Raw genomic sequence first — 18,128 nt, 5'->3', positions numbered from 1 at the left:
ATCCGCTGACCGCGATACCCTCATTTCATTACAAACCAAAAACCATCTTTCGATTCGACTCGGTTCTCGACTTCGGCATATAGCTCCCAATCAGAGCTTCGGCGTTTGAGTTCGGGCTTTTTTACTACAACAAGCATGCTGGCAACCGCTACACTTTCATTTTCCTTTCTTCTTCTGCGGCATTGCATTGCACATAGAAGGATTGCTTGGACGGATCTTGCAATCGGTACATAGACCTGTGAAAGGCCGGACGTTTGGAGTCATGATAAGGACGTTGGGTGTCCTTTTTCGGAGGTCAACCACCTGGATTAAATTACGGTGGCAGGAGGGTGCTGATACCATTGGCGCCTTGTAGAGTTAGACAAGTGTATACAAATGATACTAAATGTTCAAAAATATGACTTAAACCGCCTCGACTTGACTCGTGCGATGAGATTGCCTTCGATTGCCATGTGTCGAGATTCATGCGATGGGATGAACTTGCGGAGCCTCACATCTCAGGCCGAAAGCTTGTGCTGCGTCAGGCACAAATTGCCTCTGTCTCAGCCACGCCCCCACCCCCACTCGACGCCACAAAGGCAGCTGTGCCACACGTGCCCCGCCAACGTCAGTTAGGCCGGTACGCTACTGCTGTGCCGTCCTGTGTCCTTCCATGTTTCGAGAAATGAAGCCATGAAGCTTGCTGGCCTAGCTTGAGCTCTTCCAACGTCCAACCCTGCCCCGATAGGGACCCTTCGACATGGCAACGTGAGTAACCTTTGCGATTACTCGAGTTTGCGCTGTTTGGTCTGCCTGCTAACAGTCTTTTGGGGCCAGTATATCGAACATCCTGTCGCTGCCCTTCCGCAAATCCACCCAACTGTCGCTGTCCTCGACGATACGGCAGTACATCAACACCAAATATGACCAGCACCCGGACATGTTCCGGCAGGACCTTGAGGTCATCGATGCTCTCCGACGCGATGCGGTCAACGTGAGGGAGCCGCACCCCAGCGGCATCAAGAAGCTTCAGGCCTACGCCGGGCAGCTGGTGTGGATCGGTGGAAAGTTCCCGATCGACGTACGTGGTCATCGCCTTTTACGACAAATGCAGCAAAATGCTAACCCATCCTTTGGACAGATCGGCGCCGAGTTCACCTGGTACCCAGCCCTGGGCTACAACACCGAGCGACCGATGGTTCGCAACAACCTCAAGTACGAGCTCATGAACATCCTCTACAACCTCGCCTCCCTCTACTCCCAGCTCGCCGTCGCCCAGTCCCGTACCGGCACCGAGGGCCTCAAGACCGCCGCGGGCTACTTCTCGTCCGCCGCGGGCGTGCTCCAGCACATGCAGAAGGAGATCCTCCCCGAGCTGCGCATGTCGGACCCACCCGAGGACATGGACGCCAACACGCTCGAGTCGCTGGCGCAGCTGCTTCTCGCGCAGTCGCAGGAGTGCTTCTGGCAGAAGGCCGTTATGGACGGGTACAAGGACGCCATCATCGCCCGGCTGGCGGCGCGCGTGTCGGACCTGTACAACTCGGCGGGCGAGGCGGCGATGAAGAGCGAGGCGATCAGCTCCGCGTGGATCCACCACATGAGCGCGAAGCACCACCACTTTGCGGGCGCCGCGCAGTACCGCGCCGCGTGCGACTGCCTTGAGAAGCGGAAGTACGGCGAGGAGGTTGCGAGGTTGCAGGATGCTGTGGCGTGCGTCAACGAAGGGCTGAAGGAGAGCAGGGGCGGGTACCTCAACAAAGCTGTGCTCGATGACCTGAACGGCCTGAAGAGAAAGGTTGAGGAGGATCTGAAGCGGGCGGAGAAGGACAATGACGTGATTTATCTCAGTGAGTATTGCGAGGTTGAGGTTGGAAGCGACCAGGCTAACACAAGCAGATCCCGTACCGCCCAAGTCTGAGCTCAAGATCCTCGACAGGGCAAACATGGCCATCGCTAAGGTTCCGCCTCAAGTGGGCAACCCGTTCGATTACCTCGGAGACCAGGCCGAGTTCGGGCCCGCCCTCTTCACGAAGCTGGTGCCGTTCTCTGTGCACGCAGCCATCACCATCTACGAACAACTCCGCGATCGCATTGTCAACGAGAATATTATTGGTCAGATGGAGACTCAGACTGAGAAGCTCCACCAGATTCTCAGCTCTATCAACCTGCCGGGCTCATTACAGGCCCTCGAGAAGCCTCTCGGTCTACCTCATAGTCTGGTCCATCACGCCGAGGAGATTCGCCAGGCTGACGCTATTGGACGCATCCAGCGAGCGTTCTCCGATATCGACAAACTCCGGAATGCAGATATTTCAGTCTTCAATGAGGGAAAAGCTATCCTTACAGCAGAGGAGGAAGAGGACCAGAGGCTTAGACGGAAGTACGGCACCGACAGGTGGTCGAGACCAGACAGCCGGAGCGATCCTCAGGGAGCTGCGTTCTGGGGACAAGTGGCAGAAATCGAGGGCTACTTTGCCAGCAGTACGAGCAGTGACGCACTTGTGCGAGAAAAGTACAGAGAGGTCCAGGACTTGCTGGAGATGCTGTCCGGGTCGGACCGAGCTCTCATGGACTACGTCCCTTCAAGCAGACGGATGGACATCCCCGAGCCTTTGAAGCCAGTCATAGGGAGACTGCGCGGGGCCTACAACGACGTCCTCCGTCTTGAATCGAGAAGGAGAAAGAAGGCCGAGGCACTGAGGGAGAAGGCAAGAACGGACGACATCAAGCCCGACATCCTCAAAGAGGCTGCCCGTCTTGAGCGGACGTACCCGACAACAGCCATCGTTCCGGCGCACTTTGAAGAGTTTTTCGAGAAGCGTCTTGACAAGCTCTACGACGGAGACATTGAAGCTGTGGCAAAGGAAGAGGACGAACAGGACCGGCTCATGACGGAGGTGCAACGGGTCAACCGGGAGTTCGAGAGCCAGAAGAAGAATCTTACCAGCGGCAGCAGGGAGCGCGAGCAAGCATTGCAGAGGTTGGACAATGCGTATTACAAGTACAAGGAGATTGTCAACAATGTGGATGTGGGCCGCAAGTTCTACAACGATCTGAGTAAGGTGGTCGGCCAGAACTTTCGGGACCCGGTCAAGGCGTGGGCTGCGGAGCGGCGGATGGACGCAAAGAGTCTCGAAGAGTCAGTATTGTCCTATCATTCTGTAGGAGTATTCGCTAACAACGTTCCAGGGAGGTCAACATGCCGCCTCTTGGCTCTCTCAACATCAACAGATCCCCAGTCCACTCACCCGCTGGCTCAACGTACGACCAACGCACAAACAACTCCTACTTCAATGCCAGTGTCGTCCCCGGCTCCTCACCGCCTCAGCAGCAGCCCTCAAGACAGGAGGTGGTGCATCCTCCCGCCGAGGCACACATTCAGTCATGGGCGGGCTCAACTGTCGAACCGCAACACCCCAGGCCAACTAGTATGTGGCAGCCCGACATGGGGATCAAGTTCTCGGCACCGGCCGGCTCATCGGCTGCCCCCACCACGCAGCAAGCGCAGGGATCGGGGAGCAAGCCCCCGCAGGGCGGCACCTGGGACCCGGGCTCCGGAATAAGATTCGGATAGGACACGGAACGGTTCCCGCCCCCTAGACGAAGACCGCAAGCGTAGAGATTTGGTTCAGGTAGAAAGAGTGCCGCGATGTTGTTGAGCTCGGCGTTGGTGGGTTTGTGTCGTCGTCGCTAGATGTATTCATAGCTCCAGCTTTGTTGATGGCCCCTGTTGATCCGTACATAATTCCATCCACGAAAGCTTTTTCCATTTACATCCTGTGCCTCCTCTGTCATCTACGAATCCTAACGCGCGCCACAATGCCCCACCCCCTCATGCTCTCCCAGATGCCCAGCTCGTTCTCCCTGCGAAACGTCACCTCTTCCGCGCGCACCGTCATGCTTACATCCTCATCCTGCTGCTGCTGCTGCCTTGCCTTGCTGACGTCCGGCGGCGGTGCTGATGACGACGAACTTGCTGCCGCCTCGGATGACGAGCCCCCCCTGAACAACCCCCACCCCCGCGCTTTCTTCTTCTCCTGGATGACCTGCTCCACGACCTGCCGCACGACGGTGCGGTCGAGCCTCGGCTCGGGCTGCAGCTGCCGCGCGAGGCGGCGCGCCATGTCCTCGTCGGCCCACCACCACTCTTCCTCGCGGGCGGTTTCGGGGGAGGAGGAGGAGGAGTCGGACCAGCGGCCCCATTCGTCAAAGGCGGCGGGCGGGTTGGGCCGCAGAGAGGATGAGGAGGAGGGTTCGCGGAGGGAGGAGGAAGAGGTTGTGGGGGTTTGTTCTGGTTTTGAGGGGGATTCCTTTACATCTGCGGGAGAGACGCGGATGACTTGCACGACTTCGTTTGTCTCGGAGGCGATGCTCCAGCGGGGGTCGACGGCGGCGGCGGGGACGAAGACGAGCTCGGCGAGGGGCGGCGGGGAGGGGGATGTTGCAAGGGTTGTGAGGAGGGCGGCGAGGTGCGGGGTGAGGAGGGGCAGGAGGGTTGTTGTTTTGTGGGAGGCGAGGGCGGATTGTTGGGCTTGGGTTGTGCGGAGGAGGGAGGTTAGGGAGGAGAGGGTTTGGGGGAGTTGTTGTGAGAATGAGGCCGAGGGGGAGGGGGAGGTGAGGGTGGATGTGTAGGAGGGGGGAGGGTCGGAGGGGTCGTTGTCGAGGTCGTAGGAGGGTGGTTGTTTAGACATTTTTGATTGTTGTTGGGTAGGTTGTTGCTGGTGGTGAGCGGTTGACGATAGGTAAGTAGGTAAGGTTATTGAGGATGTTTGGTTGGGTGAGGCTATTGATGATGTGGTGTTGATGCTTGGTTTGATGACTTGGTGATGATGGTGTCAAGTTGCTGTTGATCTGACAATGATTGGGAAAGGCAAGGATACGCGATCTTTGCGTTTCAAGCCTTGATGGGCTGTAGATGCCTGGTAATATCGCTGTGTGACAAAAGAACGATAACTGGTTGGTGAGAACGCCAGAGAGGTTGTTCATGAATGGATGGAGATCACGAGATGAGCTGCCTTGTGTCAGCCCCAGTGGGAAAACGCCACCCAGTATGCCTCATCCTATCACAGGATGAACTTGCATGCAGCCACAATAGGATTATTTCGCCTCCGAGGACAGAGTGTTCACGTGAGTGCGAACTCGGCCGACGGCGATGAGCGGGAATTATACTTTATGAGGCTGGGTCCGGACGATCTAAATGATTTCTCCGATTCTATCAGGGTCATTTGGTGAAGAATGAGGTGCGCTGGGCGAAGGAAATGAGGGAAATGCGGTGGCCAGAGACTAAGAAGATGGCGTGAGGCTGCGCCCCCTCAGCTCATGGCCGACCGAGCCTTGGGTTTGCTGTGCCGTTGATCCTGACTGTCCTTGGGGGATTGTGCGACATGGACCGGTTATGGCGGGGCGTCTGGGCAAACACGCTAAGTCGGGGTTTATTGGACAGTTGTGGCACCAGGATGACTACGAGTCTGATTGATGCACCGTTCCAGTTCCAGTCCACTCGCGCAATGAGCCAGATTGAGGTGCCCCCTTGGAACTAGCGTCGCCCGATTGCTGTGTAACCAGCGCGGGGACCCCCTTTTCGCTTCCAGCATTCCGGAGACAGGTGACCGGTTTTTGAGGCCCACCCCTGACTCCGCCTCCGGTTCGGTCCCCGGATGCGGGCTTCGGTACCGATTGGGTCGGGTTGCGTTGTTAGACGCGAGAGCCCGAGAATGTTGATCTGGGGTATTAGCTGAGTGATTTGTCGTGAGTGATGCTGTCTAGCCTGAGGGATTTCTCTGCGGGATCAGAAGTGCAGATGCTTTGGCATGATATCGGTAAGTATGAGTTTGATTGGGATTGTTCAGCTGAGGCGTTCCTCGGTGAGCGGATTGGAACTCGAGGATCCTTGAATGCGACTCTGGTTGCCGACGGAATATTCCTACGGGGCAAAATCTTATCTGATGGAACCTGTGCATACTACAGAACCCTGATTTTGAGGCTGAGATGCTCATCTACATGAAAGCAGCGGTTCATCAGCGCAGCTGGCCTCAATAGCTGGAGAGTGCACATCAAGGTGCCCTGGATAATAAGTGTGAGTCGGGCGGAATGATCGCCGTCTTATCCCCCACAGACCCACATTCCAAGCCACTAGGCAGCCGTTTAGGAAGGCTTCTGGAAGGCGAAGGGAGCTTGGGCCAGCATCATATGACTTACTTTAGGCGCCACTGATGACATGAAGTAGTTTTTGTGATGATGATTACCGCGGACTTGCGAGAGTTTCTGAAGATAATTCACAAATTCGGAGGTGGCCGAACACTTGGTTATGTCGGAGAAGATTACGTGACCTCAATAGAGCGAAGAAGAGGGGTTATCTGGCATAGTCTATCCATCTTGATACCTTGGGCGCATTCCAAGTGGCATACATACCAAGGCCATTTCAGCCCTTCCTGGGCTCCGCCACACACCCGCTTGGATAGCTCCTACGCGCCGTTTGCTGCTTTCCCCTCTACGGCATGGCCCTTGGTAGTGTTACACGAGGCTCAACGATTGGCTTTCGGCCCTGCAAGAATGCCTTGCGATCTGCCGTCGTGCCTATGACTCCTAAACGTTGACATATCAGAAACGCGAACAGACCGAGCATACATAAAAAGGAGGAGGGCCATCTACAATGTTTGCTCTTTCGTGTCACACAAGTGTAACATTATTCTCAGATACCCCAACATACCCTCCTTCGTTATTCAGGGTTGTAAATTACTCCGTGTAAGAACCAACGCCACCGACACCTCATCGGTTCATCCAAAGCATAAGTAAACCTTCTCGTCAACCCGCCACCCTTACTCTTCGGGTTCTCCGATAGACCTCAACGACAACTACCTATATAACATCAGTTGCACCCCCAATCTTCTCCCTTTAATCTCAGCCAGCAAAGCAATTACTTAATCATTCCTCATCTTTCATACCCCATCCTCATCCATCAAAACACAAACAAACACCGCCAAGATGTCGTACAGAATCGCTGCCCCCGATGAGTACTTGGCCATCACGGGTATGTCCGTGAAGACGGTCAAGATCACAAAGGCAACATGGGTTTGGCCCTTTCAGCGCTGCATGCGCTTCTCCGTCCAGCCCCACGATTACGCCATGAGCCTGCAGGCCATGACCAAGGAGAAGCTGCAATTCCTGCTGCCCGTCGTCTTCACCGTCGGCCCGGACGTCAACTCCCGCGGCGCAAACGCTCAGCACCTCTACCACGGCAGCAACAGCAATAACAATGACAGCTCCGTCCACAGCAACGACCACGACTCCATCCCCGCCAACACCCGCGAGGACCGCGGCGACGCCCTCATGAAGTATGCCATGCTCCTCGCCGAGGCCGCCGACAAGAAGGGCGGCTCCATGCTGCACCTCGAGAACATCGTCAAGGGCGTCATCGAGGGCGAGGTGCGCGTGCTCGTCTCCAGCATGACCATGGAGGAGATCTTCACCGAGCGCGAGGTCTTCAAGCGCCGCATCTTCAAGAACATCCAGTCCGAGCTCTCCCAGTTCGGCCTCGTCATCTACAACGCCAACGTCAAGGAGCTCAAGGACGCGCCCAACAGCATCTACTTCGAGTCGCTCTCGCGCAAGGCCCACGAGGGCGCGACCAACCAGGCCCGCATCGACGTCGCCGAGGCGCAGCTGCGCGGAAACGTCGGCGAGGCCCAGCGCAAGGGCGAGCAGGACCGCGAGATCGCAAAGATCAACGCCGAGACCGCCGTGCAGAAGACGGAGCGCGACATTGAGCGCGCCACCGCCGAGGCGAACCTCGACACGCGCCAGGCGTCGCTGACGCGCGACGTCGACATTGCCCGCGTGCAGGCGCAGCGCGCGCTCGAGAGCAAGGACGAGGACCTGAAGAAGGAGGTCGAGGTGAAGCGCGCGGCGGCGGAGATCGAGCGCCTGCGCGCGCGGGACGTCGTCAAGGCGACGATTGAGCGCGAGGCGCGGCAGCAGCAGACGGATGCGGAGGCGTACGCCGTCGAGGCGGACGCGCGGGCGCGCGCGGAGAAGAACAAGCGCGAGGCGGAGGCTGGCGCGTACGGGATCGAGGCGGATGCGAAGGCGCGGTTCGAGAAGAACAAGCTCGACGCCGAGGCGGCGCAGTACGCGACGCAGCTGGCGGCCGACGCGGATCTCGCGGTGTCGCTCAAGAAGGCCGAGGGTCTGTCCGCGATGGCGGACGCGTACGGCAAGATGGCGCAGGCCTTCGGCGGCCCGGCGGGTCTGATGCAGTACCTGATGATCGAGAAGGGCACCTACGTCGAGCTGGCGAAGGCGAACGCCTCGGCCATTCGCGGTCTGGAGCCCAAGATCAGCGTGTGGAACACGGGATCTCAGTCAGGCGAGGGTGGCGGCAACTCTGGGGTCGACACGATGAGGAACATTTACCAGATGCTGCCGCCTTTGATGACGACCATCAACGAGCAGACTGGTATTACCCTGCCCGAGTGGCAGTTTGGTAAGCTCAACGCTGGCATGAACGCTATGCAGGCTGAGCAGCAGGGCAAGAAGGTCAACGGCGGTCGCTGAGAGACTATGACGGACAACACTCGTTTGTGGAATTGGGGATATCGGCGTTGATGGCTTAGTTTGAGATACCAGGGCGGTCACTGTCGATTATAGATTTCATTTGTCTTCAATGTATTATCAAGATTAGTATCATGATGGAATTAATCAGAGAGTCTAGTTTTCAAGGTTATCTATCACATAAACAATTACCCTTTACACCACACTCTACTGCTTGATCAGGGTTCCTCTCAAACTTGGATCATCGTACTGTTTTGAATACCTATCCTATACCTCTCTCTGTCCCTATCGTTGCTATAGCCATTGTTGTCGTTGTAGTCGTCGTCGTCCCTCCGCCCGGTTAGCTAGAAGCATTCGCCCTGATGGCAAACCTCGCGTATCACACTATCCCGTTGAAGTCGCAGCACGTCTGTAAGGCACCGCCAGAGGGATGGAACAAATCGACGGGCCGCAATCTTTACTGACCTCAAAAACGTGAAGTCATATACATTTCGAGGTGAGACTTCAATCTGAAATTCCTCTGTTAAAGACTTACCGCTCTTCCCCTCTGATCAAATTCTCCATTCGCCACTTCAGTCTTGTCACCGGAAACGCAAAGTCAGCCCAATAACCCAAGGTTGGCATGGAAATATAATGCCCCATCGCGACCATCGGCCCACGGCCATTCCTCTTCTCCGTTGTCCCCGATTTGGGTGCATCGGGAGAAAGTTGCCCCCCGGCTCCTCACTGTCAACTATTGCCAAAGCCGACGCCACATGGGGGTACTACACAGAACGCTGGTACTGGCAACTGTTTGTGCAGTAGCATATATTAAATGTCGACGCGAGTCTGTCAACACGTGCGTAGTGTAACAATCCTTTCCCCTGTTTCATCTCCTTATGACCGCCATTCATAATCGATACCAGAAAAACAACCTTCAAGTCGTCTGCCTTTATCCACTTCGGTAACTCTTTGATAGAGGTTGAGGGGGGTAAGATGGCAGGCAGTACTGACTCGTTCCTTCCATTGACATGACAAGATCTATATATCCATGGGACGCCAATTCCCGGTGGGATGGATTTAGACCCATTGAAGCAGGCGATTTGTCCCCCTTTGACCAGAGTCAATGCATGTAGCAGTGAAAGACCTGCAAAACAATACAAGCCGCTGTGGATGCCAAGGCCATCGTCTCTGGCAAAACTACATGTACTGGACCGAGGACCTTCCACGCCTGCCAACGCCGCCATCCCCATACCGCCCACATCATCAATAGTGCCTTCACTTCCCGCGCTTGCCATACTCTTTCCTCTCTGCGTTATCTCATACAATCGCCGAAGGGTAGTCCAAGCGTTGGCTATTGTTCACAATCGACCCAGCCACGGAAGAGAATCTTTTGGTGCTTTGGTAACCCGAGCCTCCCGTGAAGAGAATGGATCTCGCCCCCCTATGTGAAACTGGGAGATGAGGCTCATTATTTAGACTTTCTTCGTATTCTTGACGAGATTCGGACTTCTATTCACCTCCCGAGTTCGGCGCTGTCTAACCAACTGAACTCAACTGTATTTTAACTGACGTTCATTCCCAGTTGGTTAACACACTTAGCTGAATATCTTGCCCGACCAAAACACATTCACACGACACAACATTCACTTCATAACCATGCAATTCCTCAACGCAATCCTCGTTTTGGCTTCACTCGCAGCTTCCGCGACTGTTGCCTCTGCCGATGCAGCTGCCCCTATCGAGGCGAGACAGGCTGCAAGCCCCTGCTATTCTAACCAGAAATTGACTTGGAACACGGGCCAGTATGGCAGCAGTGGGGGATGGGGTGTAAGTTAGCCCTCGTAAATTCCTACAGTGATGATACTGACTTCGATGTGAATTCAGTGCGTCACCAACACCAATGGCGGCTGCAAGTCCTACTACTGGAAGACAGAGCTTCCTTACTACAGCGTAAGCACGATAGTTGTCTGATCTTGGGGTTTAATACTTGCTGACTTGGTGTTGATTTTTAGTGCACTTAAACTGTCTGCTCTGTAAATTAGCAGCGTGTTCGGATCGCAACCTTTCTCTTATCTAGCCTTTCTTCGCACATATTCGCCTTCCCTCACAGACCTTTGGCGATAGAATACTAGCTGCGGGGGATTGCATTCGTGTTGATTCAAGTTTCTTACTTAGCGTGGATGGGGCTTCACTATTATTATAGAGGTGCACCTTTCTCATGCGGCCACGATATTCAAACACATTTGATTTGGCACAGATCCACTAGCAGCCAGTTTATTGTACAAACAACCTTCTTCTAGTAGCGAATGATTCTGTATCACATCTGTCGTAGTTGTATTGAAGCTTTAAACCGAAGAAAACAGTCAAAAGTCTTCAGATTTTACGGGGCCAAACTTCGCAAAATCCACAATCTCACCCTTCTTGGCTTTCACTCCTTCCAATCTACCATCAGCCACCCTCAACCGAATGTGAATACTCTTACAAAGTCCAAAGGCTTTTTCATTGGGGCCGAGAAAGTCTTTTGAGAACTTCCATTTGCGGCCACTGAAAATCTTGGGCAGTAAAGCATTATATAACGACTGGGACATGACGTCGTGATTCTCGCAGTATGCTCCCGTGATGTCCGTATCAAATCGAAGGGCCTGAGACTCCGGTGACCATCTCGCTTTCAAAAGACCTCGGTGGCGATAGAGAACGGCCGCAGATTTGCCTTTTCGGTTGTCCATGACACTCCCCAAGCTCTCGTCAGAAACATGGAAAGGTTTACCATGTTCAATTGCCTTTTGGACAGTATCTAGCACCGTGTGGTTTGTAATCCTTTTGCCACCGTAAACGACGACTGTGTTGTTGATCCCCTTGACATCATTGTACCTTTGAAGGCCGTTGGCGAGGGAGACAGTGAGAAGGTCTGTTGTCTCGATCTTGTCCATATCGATTCGGTTGACACTGCGTTCAAGGCGCTGCAAGACCCATGGGAAACGTTTCTTTTGCGTCTGTTCGGCTTTTTCAAGTTCGCTGGATCCCGAGAGATAGGAGCTGCTCATTGAGTTCAATGATAGAGAGGAAGCTAGGTCATCCTCATCCGGGCCTCTGGTTAGCCGAGTAAATTGATCCGGGTCCTTAGTAACGAGGCGCTCATGAGGCCAGAAACCCCTCTTGTAAATGTGAGGAGAGTTCCTGTATCCCTCGATGAGTCCAATTACAGCGGGTTTGCCATTTCCAATGAAGTACTTCAGAGGGAGATCGTGGAGGTATTTATGCTTCGAGGCCCCAGGACTTTCAACGGTGTACAGATTTTCCAGCCGGTTTAGAAGCCCAAAGAAATCCTCCCACTCGCGTTGCGTGGGCTCTCTCTCGGTAGACTTGCCTCCCAACGGGTCGCTGGGCGTTGCTGGGGATATGTGGATTCTCTGAGTCCGCTTAATATGGATGACGACTAGTTCCGGATTCTTTCTGGTGAACGTGTTGATGTCATCAACCACTTTCTGGATGGGAACGCAACTTGCACCCTGGACCCCAACAGCGTCGCCGACGTTGGTGTAGTGCCCGCAGTGCCAGGAAGGAGCATCTTGGGTGCCGCTCTTGGAGGTAAGGACCGGACGAATGTCGAGATAACGTACGCCGAGATTGAGTTGGTCAAGGATTGATCGCGTCTGGGTCAACACCATGTCGTCCAGTCCTAGCTCCGTACGCAAGTTGTTGTGAACATAGCTCGTGCCGGCGTCGTGGGAAGAAGGAAGAGTGATATGCTTGAGAGGGAGGTTTCCAATTGTGGCGCTGTGGAGTTGCATCCACCGTTGAGAATGCTCAGCCATCATCAGGAGCGGCCGTCGGACACAACGATGAGGAGATTGACCTAGGAGGATTGGAATCTATGCAGTAGCGCACACATTCCTTTACAATTATATCTTGTCCTCGTTGAGACCTTGATGGCGTGTCAGACGCCTGTAGGCGACAAACTTTGAATGCTTGTTCCCGGATGGTTCATGATCTTCCTGCGAGTGTTCAATATTTGAGAACGCCACACGAGAGCAAATCCAGCGATCTTCGTGCTAGGTATTTCTGTTCCACCACGGACCGACGCGAGAGCGAAATATTGCACTTAAAGGGTCATCATGTTATTCACTCTACGAACCAAGAGCGACAACGATCTTCTGAGAAGACACGCCCTGTTCTAAAAGATCAATTCCACTCTGGATCGCCTCTAATCCTGAATCAACCACGTTCGCTTGCGGCACAGCTTTGAATCTTCCGCCCTTCAGAGCCTTCGGCACGAAGTCGACAAATATTGTCTTGCACAAGTCAGAGTCGACAATGTCTGTTGCCAAGAAGGGCTTCATATCCACGCCATGCGGCGCCGTTGAAGGCGGCGCTCTGACGCAAGCCACGCAGATGGACACAAGTTCAGACGCGCCCAATACAATGCGTGCGCAGCTGCACATGGCAGCTTCCGTCCCACTAGCCTCGTAAACCCCAGCAAGTGTCTTTCCCTTGAGAGAGACGACAATGTCTTCTTCGGTTGAGGACGATTTGTAGTCAAACACCTTTGTTGCTCCGAGATTCTTGATATTCTCGTGATTCTTTGGAGAAGCTGTTGAAAAGACTTCATAGCCTGCCATCTTTGCAAGTTGGATCGCAACGCCCCCAACACTCGTCGCCCCTCCCCATACAAGAACCACTTGCCCCATGTGATGGGGTTCGACAGAGGGCAGCTGTAGGCCGAGCTCCGCCTTTCCGAAAAGCCCAAGGGCTGCCGTTGCGATGGCCAGGGGGAGCACAGCTGCCTGTTCAAAAGATAACTCTTCTGGAATCGAAGATACGCAATCCGAAGGGATCAAAGCATAAGCTTGAAAGGCGCTGTTCGCATTATCATCTGTGCGGAGGGAGGTTGCAAGTCCCAGTACCCGATCTCCAGGTTTGACGTGGGTAATATTTGAGCCCACCTCCTCAACCACTCCGGCCAGATCCATTCCGAGTATGGCCGGGTACGTCCTGGGGAATAAAGCGTTCTTCTGGATGGCGCCGTCAACGGGGTTGATCGCGACAGCCATGGTTCTGATCAGGACATCGTCAGCTGTTGGATGACGCAGCGCAGCCTCCCCTGTACGAAGGTAGCTGCTACGTTCTTCTATTGCCCAGGCTGCAATATTTGAAGGCATTGTGGTTCAATTTGTTGTGATCCGAACCCGTGAAATGGTGGAAACATGTGCAGAGATATAGCTACATATCATGTTAAAAAGGCGAGGCGATCAAAACCTTGGCCAACAAGGTCCCAATCATGATTTGCGCCGACGTCATAAATACACACTGCCCTCTTGTTCAAACTCCCAATTTGCTGCCAAGGACACATCTCCAAAAGCTGGGATGGAGACGGTCGGTGTGGGTAGTGAAACATGGAACCAACGCCGATCATGATGTCAAGCGCCCTGTCCAAATAAGAAAGCAGAGGAAACGCATTAGCCATTCAATCAACATACCAGAGCCCTGTTTGGTGCATGTAGATTTTTATCAATAGCTGATGAAACACATGTGAGCCAGCAGGTCCTCGCTTGCCCACTACTCCGGCCTTGGGTGTGCAGGATTCACGCGGTTTCGACTCGCTCGTCGACCAAAACCTCGTCAAGTCCGGGTGCCGTCTCTCGCAAGAGCGCCTTGATACTGCCCGCAACATCTACAAAGTCCGAGCTGTCAAGCTGCTCCAGGCTCGGGCCCGCTGTCGCGTCGTCCGTGAAGGTGATGCGCCGTTGCGCCCAAAGGAAGGCGTGCTGCCCGACACGAACAGCTATTCTCGAGTCACCCGAACAACCCCGACTCAGGTATTGTGATCGTCCCTTTCTATTCTTCTGCGTTGACCCCCGGCTCCTGTGCTATCGCTGTCCACTAGATTGAAGGCTAGTCGCCAACGCGAGGATATGAATGTGTGTTCGCAAGGTGCGGCCCGTTTGAGTCTCCGATACAGTCGCCCCTTCAGCAGATAATCAGTCTGCCAAATTGTATTTTGGTAACTCTGGGAGTTGGAATCGCTGCTGTTCTGGCAGGCTCCTCGCTCGGTGTTCGGCGTTGGCTATGGACAGCTCAGCTTCGACGGCAACGCGGTCACCTGAGCAGCCCAGGACGTCAAGTGCGCGGGACCAATAATACCGTACATGACGGACTCTCCGCAATTCGTCAGTCGGAAGGAGGCATTGGTACCCACCAAGAGCTACAGGTAGTCTCCTTTCTTCGGCATCGGGCTTGCAAGTTCAGCATTGCTATGCGAACCTTCAAGTCTGTTTGATCAGGTTGTAGATTGCGAGCTCGCGTGAAGGCTAAGAAGATGAGAAAGAGAGAAATATTAGAGACGTCCAAAGTGTTGCAGCTGAGGCGAGGCGCATCAAGAGACGGATTGAGTTGCAAGAACAGACTAGCTGATCACAGGCGATGTTTCTCCTGCTTTAAAAGAAGTGTAGAGACTGAGGACCTCTGAAAGTTCCATGGTCACGGGTATCGCTTCAGGGCGATCGAAGACCAGAGACATAACGCTAAAAAGCAACAGACAAGAGAAAGAATTCTCGTCAGAGACGGTTCAATGATGCCGGGGGGGCAGCCGTATATCGGGTTTTTGCGACAGCTCATCGTAGTACGCGGCGCATTAGCTGCCGGCAGTAATGCACTTCCCGTTTCCCCGTGTACAAGAGAGGTTCCCAGCGGACTTCAATGATCTACCCGTGCCGCTACATTGCATTAACCTTTCCAAACCATAGGCGACGATCCCTGAGACGAATTACGACCTGTGCATGCCAATCAAGCGGTGAGGGGCCTTGCTATCTGTACGGGGCCACACGACGACAGCAGTGAGACGGGTGCGGGAGCTAGTTGCATTGCATATGTTTTGATCTTCGAGCGGAGTAATAGCGACCATCTGATTGGGTGAACATGTCAACATGGGATGGCTGCTGCCATCTTGTGTTGCAGGACTCGGGATGAAAATGAATTAGGAAGTGAGCATCCCGAGGGCCGGGGCTTTCGTCCGGCCCGAGCCCCGATAGAATCGGGCGTCGGATTGGTTCCCCACCGATTACTCACGATTTCTCAACGGCAATCGACCCCTGATAGATGGTCTTGGAGTAAATGCGGCTGATACAACTTTATTTTGTGGTCGTTGACAATGAGTACATAGAGCAGCCATCACCGTTTAAATATTTCGTCCCAATCCGCTGTGCTAAGCTGTGTGTCTTGCTCAGAGGACTTCTCAGTGTCAGCGGCAAGATCAAAGTAAATCACGATGAAGTTCATTGTAGGCGGTGTCATTCCGTCTTCGCTGGGGTTTGGTTCCCTTGCAGCCATCCTCGTAAGTTCATTTGCCCCAACTTCACAGACCTTGCACTCACAATCTGGCACCCAAGCTTCTGGTGTATGGCGCGTCGGTAGTCGTATACAACCTCTTCTTCCACCCATTGCGTCGGTTCCCTGGCCCAAAGTTGTGGGCTGCCACGCCCCTCCCTGCGGCGCTCAGTGTTCTCCGCGGGCTCTCTCACGTTAAGATTCTTGAACTCCATAAGCGCTATGGCGATATTGTCCGAGTAGGGCCCAACGAACTAGCATTTGCACACTCAGATGTGTGGAAGGATGTCTGTGGACATTTGAAGCGCGATCAGGAGGAAAATGGCAAGGATCCCAAGTACGGCAATGAAGACCTGGACAAAAGTCTGATCTCAGCTTCACGCGAACGACACGGGCCGTTGCGACGTTTGCTATCCCACGGATTCTCGGCTCGTGCCATGGCCGAGCAGCAACCACTCATCAACACCTATATCGATCTTTCATGGAACGCCTCCGTGAGCACGGAGAGAATGGGTCGCGGCCTATCGATGCATCGAAATGGTTCGAATGGACAACATTTGATATCATTGGAGACTTGGCGTTTGGCGAATCTTTCGGCTGTCTGCGCACTTCTGCGTCTCATCCATGGGTTGAAAGCTTCTTCGACTCGATGAAAATCATCCCCGCTATCCAGGCAATCAGCGACTTGCCCTTCTTTTCGATCCTGGCACCTCTGTACTTCATGCTTTTTATCCCGAAGAACGTCGCTACCCAACGCCGAACGAGTCAGCAATTTGCCGAGGAAAGCTTGAAAAAGAGGCTTAGTCTGGGTACTGACCGGCCCGACTTCGTACAAGCGATGCTTAAAGGCGGCAAAGAGCATGTCAGTAATTACCATGGACTGGAACGTAATTCTCTCCCACTGACCCCATCAACGCAGACCTTGACGCCGATTGAATTGCGAGACAACAGCGTTCTTCTCACTACGGCCGGTTCTGAAACCACAGCCACAACACTCGCTGCAACGACCTACTTCCTTGCCACTCATCCTGAAGCACTTCAAAAGTTGAATGATGAGGTCCGGTCGGCTTTCAAGAGCGAAGATGAGATCGACGTGAATAGTGTCCAGAACCTGCCCTACATGCTCGCTGTTCTGAAGGAAGCTATGCGCGTCCATCCAGCTGTAGCCATTTCCCTGCCACGATCGACTCCTCGCAGTGGAGCGCAGGTCGCAGGAGAACATATCCCCGGAGGCGTGAGTTTTGTGCAGCTGATTTGCAATCTGATGCGGGTCATTTACTAACAAGTCGTAGACGACTTTGGGTATCTGGCAATACGCCCTCTATCACGACCCGACCAAGTTTCTTTACCCCGACTCCTTCATTCCTGAGCGATGGTTGGACGACAAACGCTTTGAAAATGACGCTAAACACATGCACCAACCTTTTTCATACGGTCCTCGAATTTGTCTGGGCATGAAGTAAGTGTTGCTAAAACAGCCAGTTAGCCTGCTGGCTACCTTGATCCATGCTTCGGTTTGCTGACTCTCTTCTTCTTTCTTTAGTCTTGCTTACGCTGAGATGCGGTTGATTCTTGCTCGCATTATTTGGAATTTTGACCTGGAGCTCGAGACTCAAAGCCGGGAATGGGCGGCGAATCAGAAGGTGTTCTTCTTTTGGGACAAGCCACCTTTGTGGACATACTTCAAGCCCAGACGGTCTTAGAATGCAACTAATGCCCAGGTTGTCGAACGTTAGAAGGATGTTGTATAGTACCTTATCTAACATAGAATGTTTGACCTGTATCGCTAGCTACGTAGTCGGCTGGGTTCGGACTGACATAGAAGCACACGTGAATAGATGCTTCCTGAAATGAAGCCTGGGAAATCTGATAGAAGACGCAAAGTCATTTTACGATCGTCGGCTGTCTTCGGGAACATGTCATACTGTCCGATTACAGCTCACGTCAGTGGTGGTAGTCGAGAGTCGGCGCAATGTTTACTCGAGAGCACATACATGTCTTAGGTTAAATGAAATCGACAATTCCCAGCACTTGTGGTCCAAGCCCACTCTTCGAAGTCCTATGGTTTTCGAAGGCCAGAAGATCATCAGGTGTTGCAATGAATTAAACACCGTAAACTTCCTGAATGTTGCCGCCGCAACACGACGTCGCTCACTGAGGGATATGTTTTTGTTTTTGTCTCATTGCTGCCTCTGTCACCGAGGGTGTCCTCATCAGCACAACCAATGGATAGTTTCGAGGATACGCTGAAACTTGTTTCAGTACACAGGATATCAAATCGCGCATACGAA

The 18,128-nt window shown here is 53.7% G+C and overlaps 6 protein-coding genes across 6 annotated transcripts; 4 read left to right on the top strand and 2 right to left on the bottom strand.

The window, feature by feature from the left end:
- Positions 1-739: 739 nt before the first annotated feature.
- prr-1 (pH-response regulator protein palA/prr-1) lies at positions 740-3,556 on the top strand (the record flags this gene model as incomplete). The annotated part of the gene is made up of 5 exons (XM_036635344.1): positions 740-747; positions 817-1,060; positions 1,121-1,829; positions 1,879-3,121; positions 3,172-3,556. The coding sequence occupies 5 exons, from the start codon at positions 740-742 to the stop codon at positions 3,554-3,556; spliced, it is 2,589 nt and encodes an 862-aa protein (XP_036500247.1).
- Positions 3,557-3,773: 217 nt separating this feature from the next.
- CGCS363_v003494 (uncharacterized protein) lies at positions 3,774-4,673 on the bottom strand (the record flags this gene model as incomplete). Its single annotated transcript, XM_036635343.1, has 1 exon — positions 3,774-4,673. The coding sequence occupies one exon, from the start codon at positions 4,671-4,673 to the stop codon at positions 3,774-3,776; it is 900 nt and encodes a 299-aa protein (XP_036500246.1).
- A 2,293-nt stretch (positions 4,674-6,966) lies between these two features.
- Positions 6,967-8,535, top strand: FLOT1 (Flotillin-like protein 1; the record flags this gene model as incomplete). Its single annotated transcript, XM_036635342.1, has 1 exon — positions 6,967-8,535. One exon carries the CDS (start codon positions 6,967-6,969, stop codon positions 8,533-8,535), a length of 1,569 nt encoding a protein of 522 aa, XP_036500245.1.
- Positions 8,536-10,170: 1,635 nt separating this feature from the next.
- CGCS363_v003492 (uncharacterized protein) lies at positions 10,171-10,535 on the top strand (the record flags this gene model as incomplete). Its single annotated transcript, XM_036635341.1, has 3 exons — positions 10,171-10,341; positions 10,399-10,464; positions 10,527-10,535. 3 exons carry the CDS (start codon positions 10,171-10,173, stop codon positions 10,533-10,535), a joined length of 246 nt encoding a protein of 81 aa, XP_036500244.1.
- Positions 10,536-12,641: 2,106 nt separating this feature from the next.
- On the bottom strand, positions 12,642-13,565 carry azaJ-3 (Dehydrogenase azaJ; the record flags this gene model as incomplete). Its single annotated transcript, XM_036635340.1, has 1 exon — positions 12,642-13,565. The coding sequence occupies one exon, from the start codon at positions 13,563-13,565 to the stop codon at positions 12,642-12,644; it is 924 nt and encodes a 307-aa protein (XP_036500243.1).
- A 2,213-nt stretch (positions 13,566-15,778) lies between these two features.
- On the top strand, positions 15,779-17,540 carry CGCS363_v003490 (Trichothecene C-15 hydroxylase; the record flags this gene model as incomplete). The annotated part of the gene is made up of 6 exons (XM_036635339.1): positions 15,779-15,844; positions 15,900-16,377; positions 16,410-16,699; positions 16,757-17,071; positions 17,130-17,296; positions 17,381-17,540. The coding sequence occupies 6 exons, from the start codon at positions 15,779-15,781 to the stop codon at positions 17,538-17,540; spliced, it is 1,476 nt and encodes a 491-aa protein (XP_036500242.1).
- Positions 17,541-18,128: the final 588 nt, after the last annotated feature.

The sequence above is a fragment of the Colletotrichum siamense genome, assembly GCF_013390195.1.
Source record: "Colletotrichum siamense strain Cg363 chromosome Unknown KSG_Cg363_contig02, whole genome shotgun sequence".
Lineage (NCBI taxonomy): Eukaryota > Fungi > Ascomycota > Sordariomycetes > Glomerellales > Glomerellaceae > Colletotrichum > Colletotrichum siamense.
The sequence above is the reverse complement of the archived record's forward strand: the minus strand, read 5'-3'. Positions and strand labels throughout refer to the sequence as shown.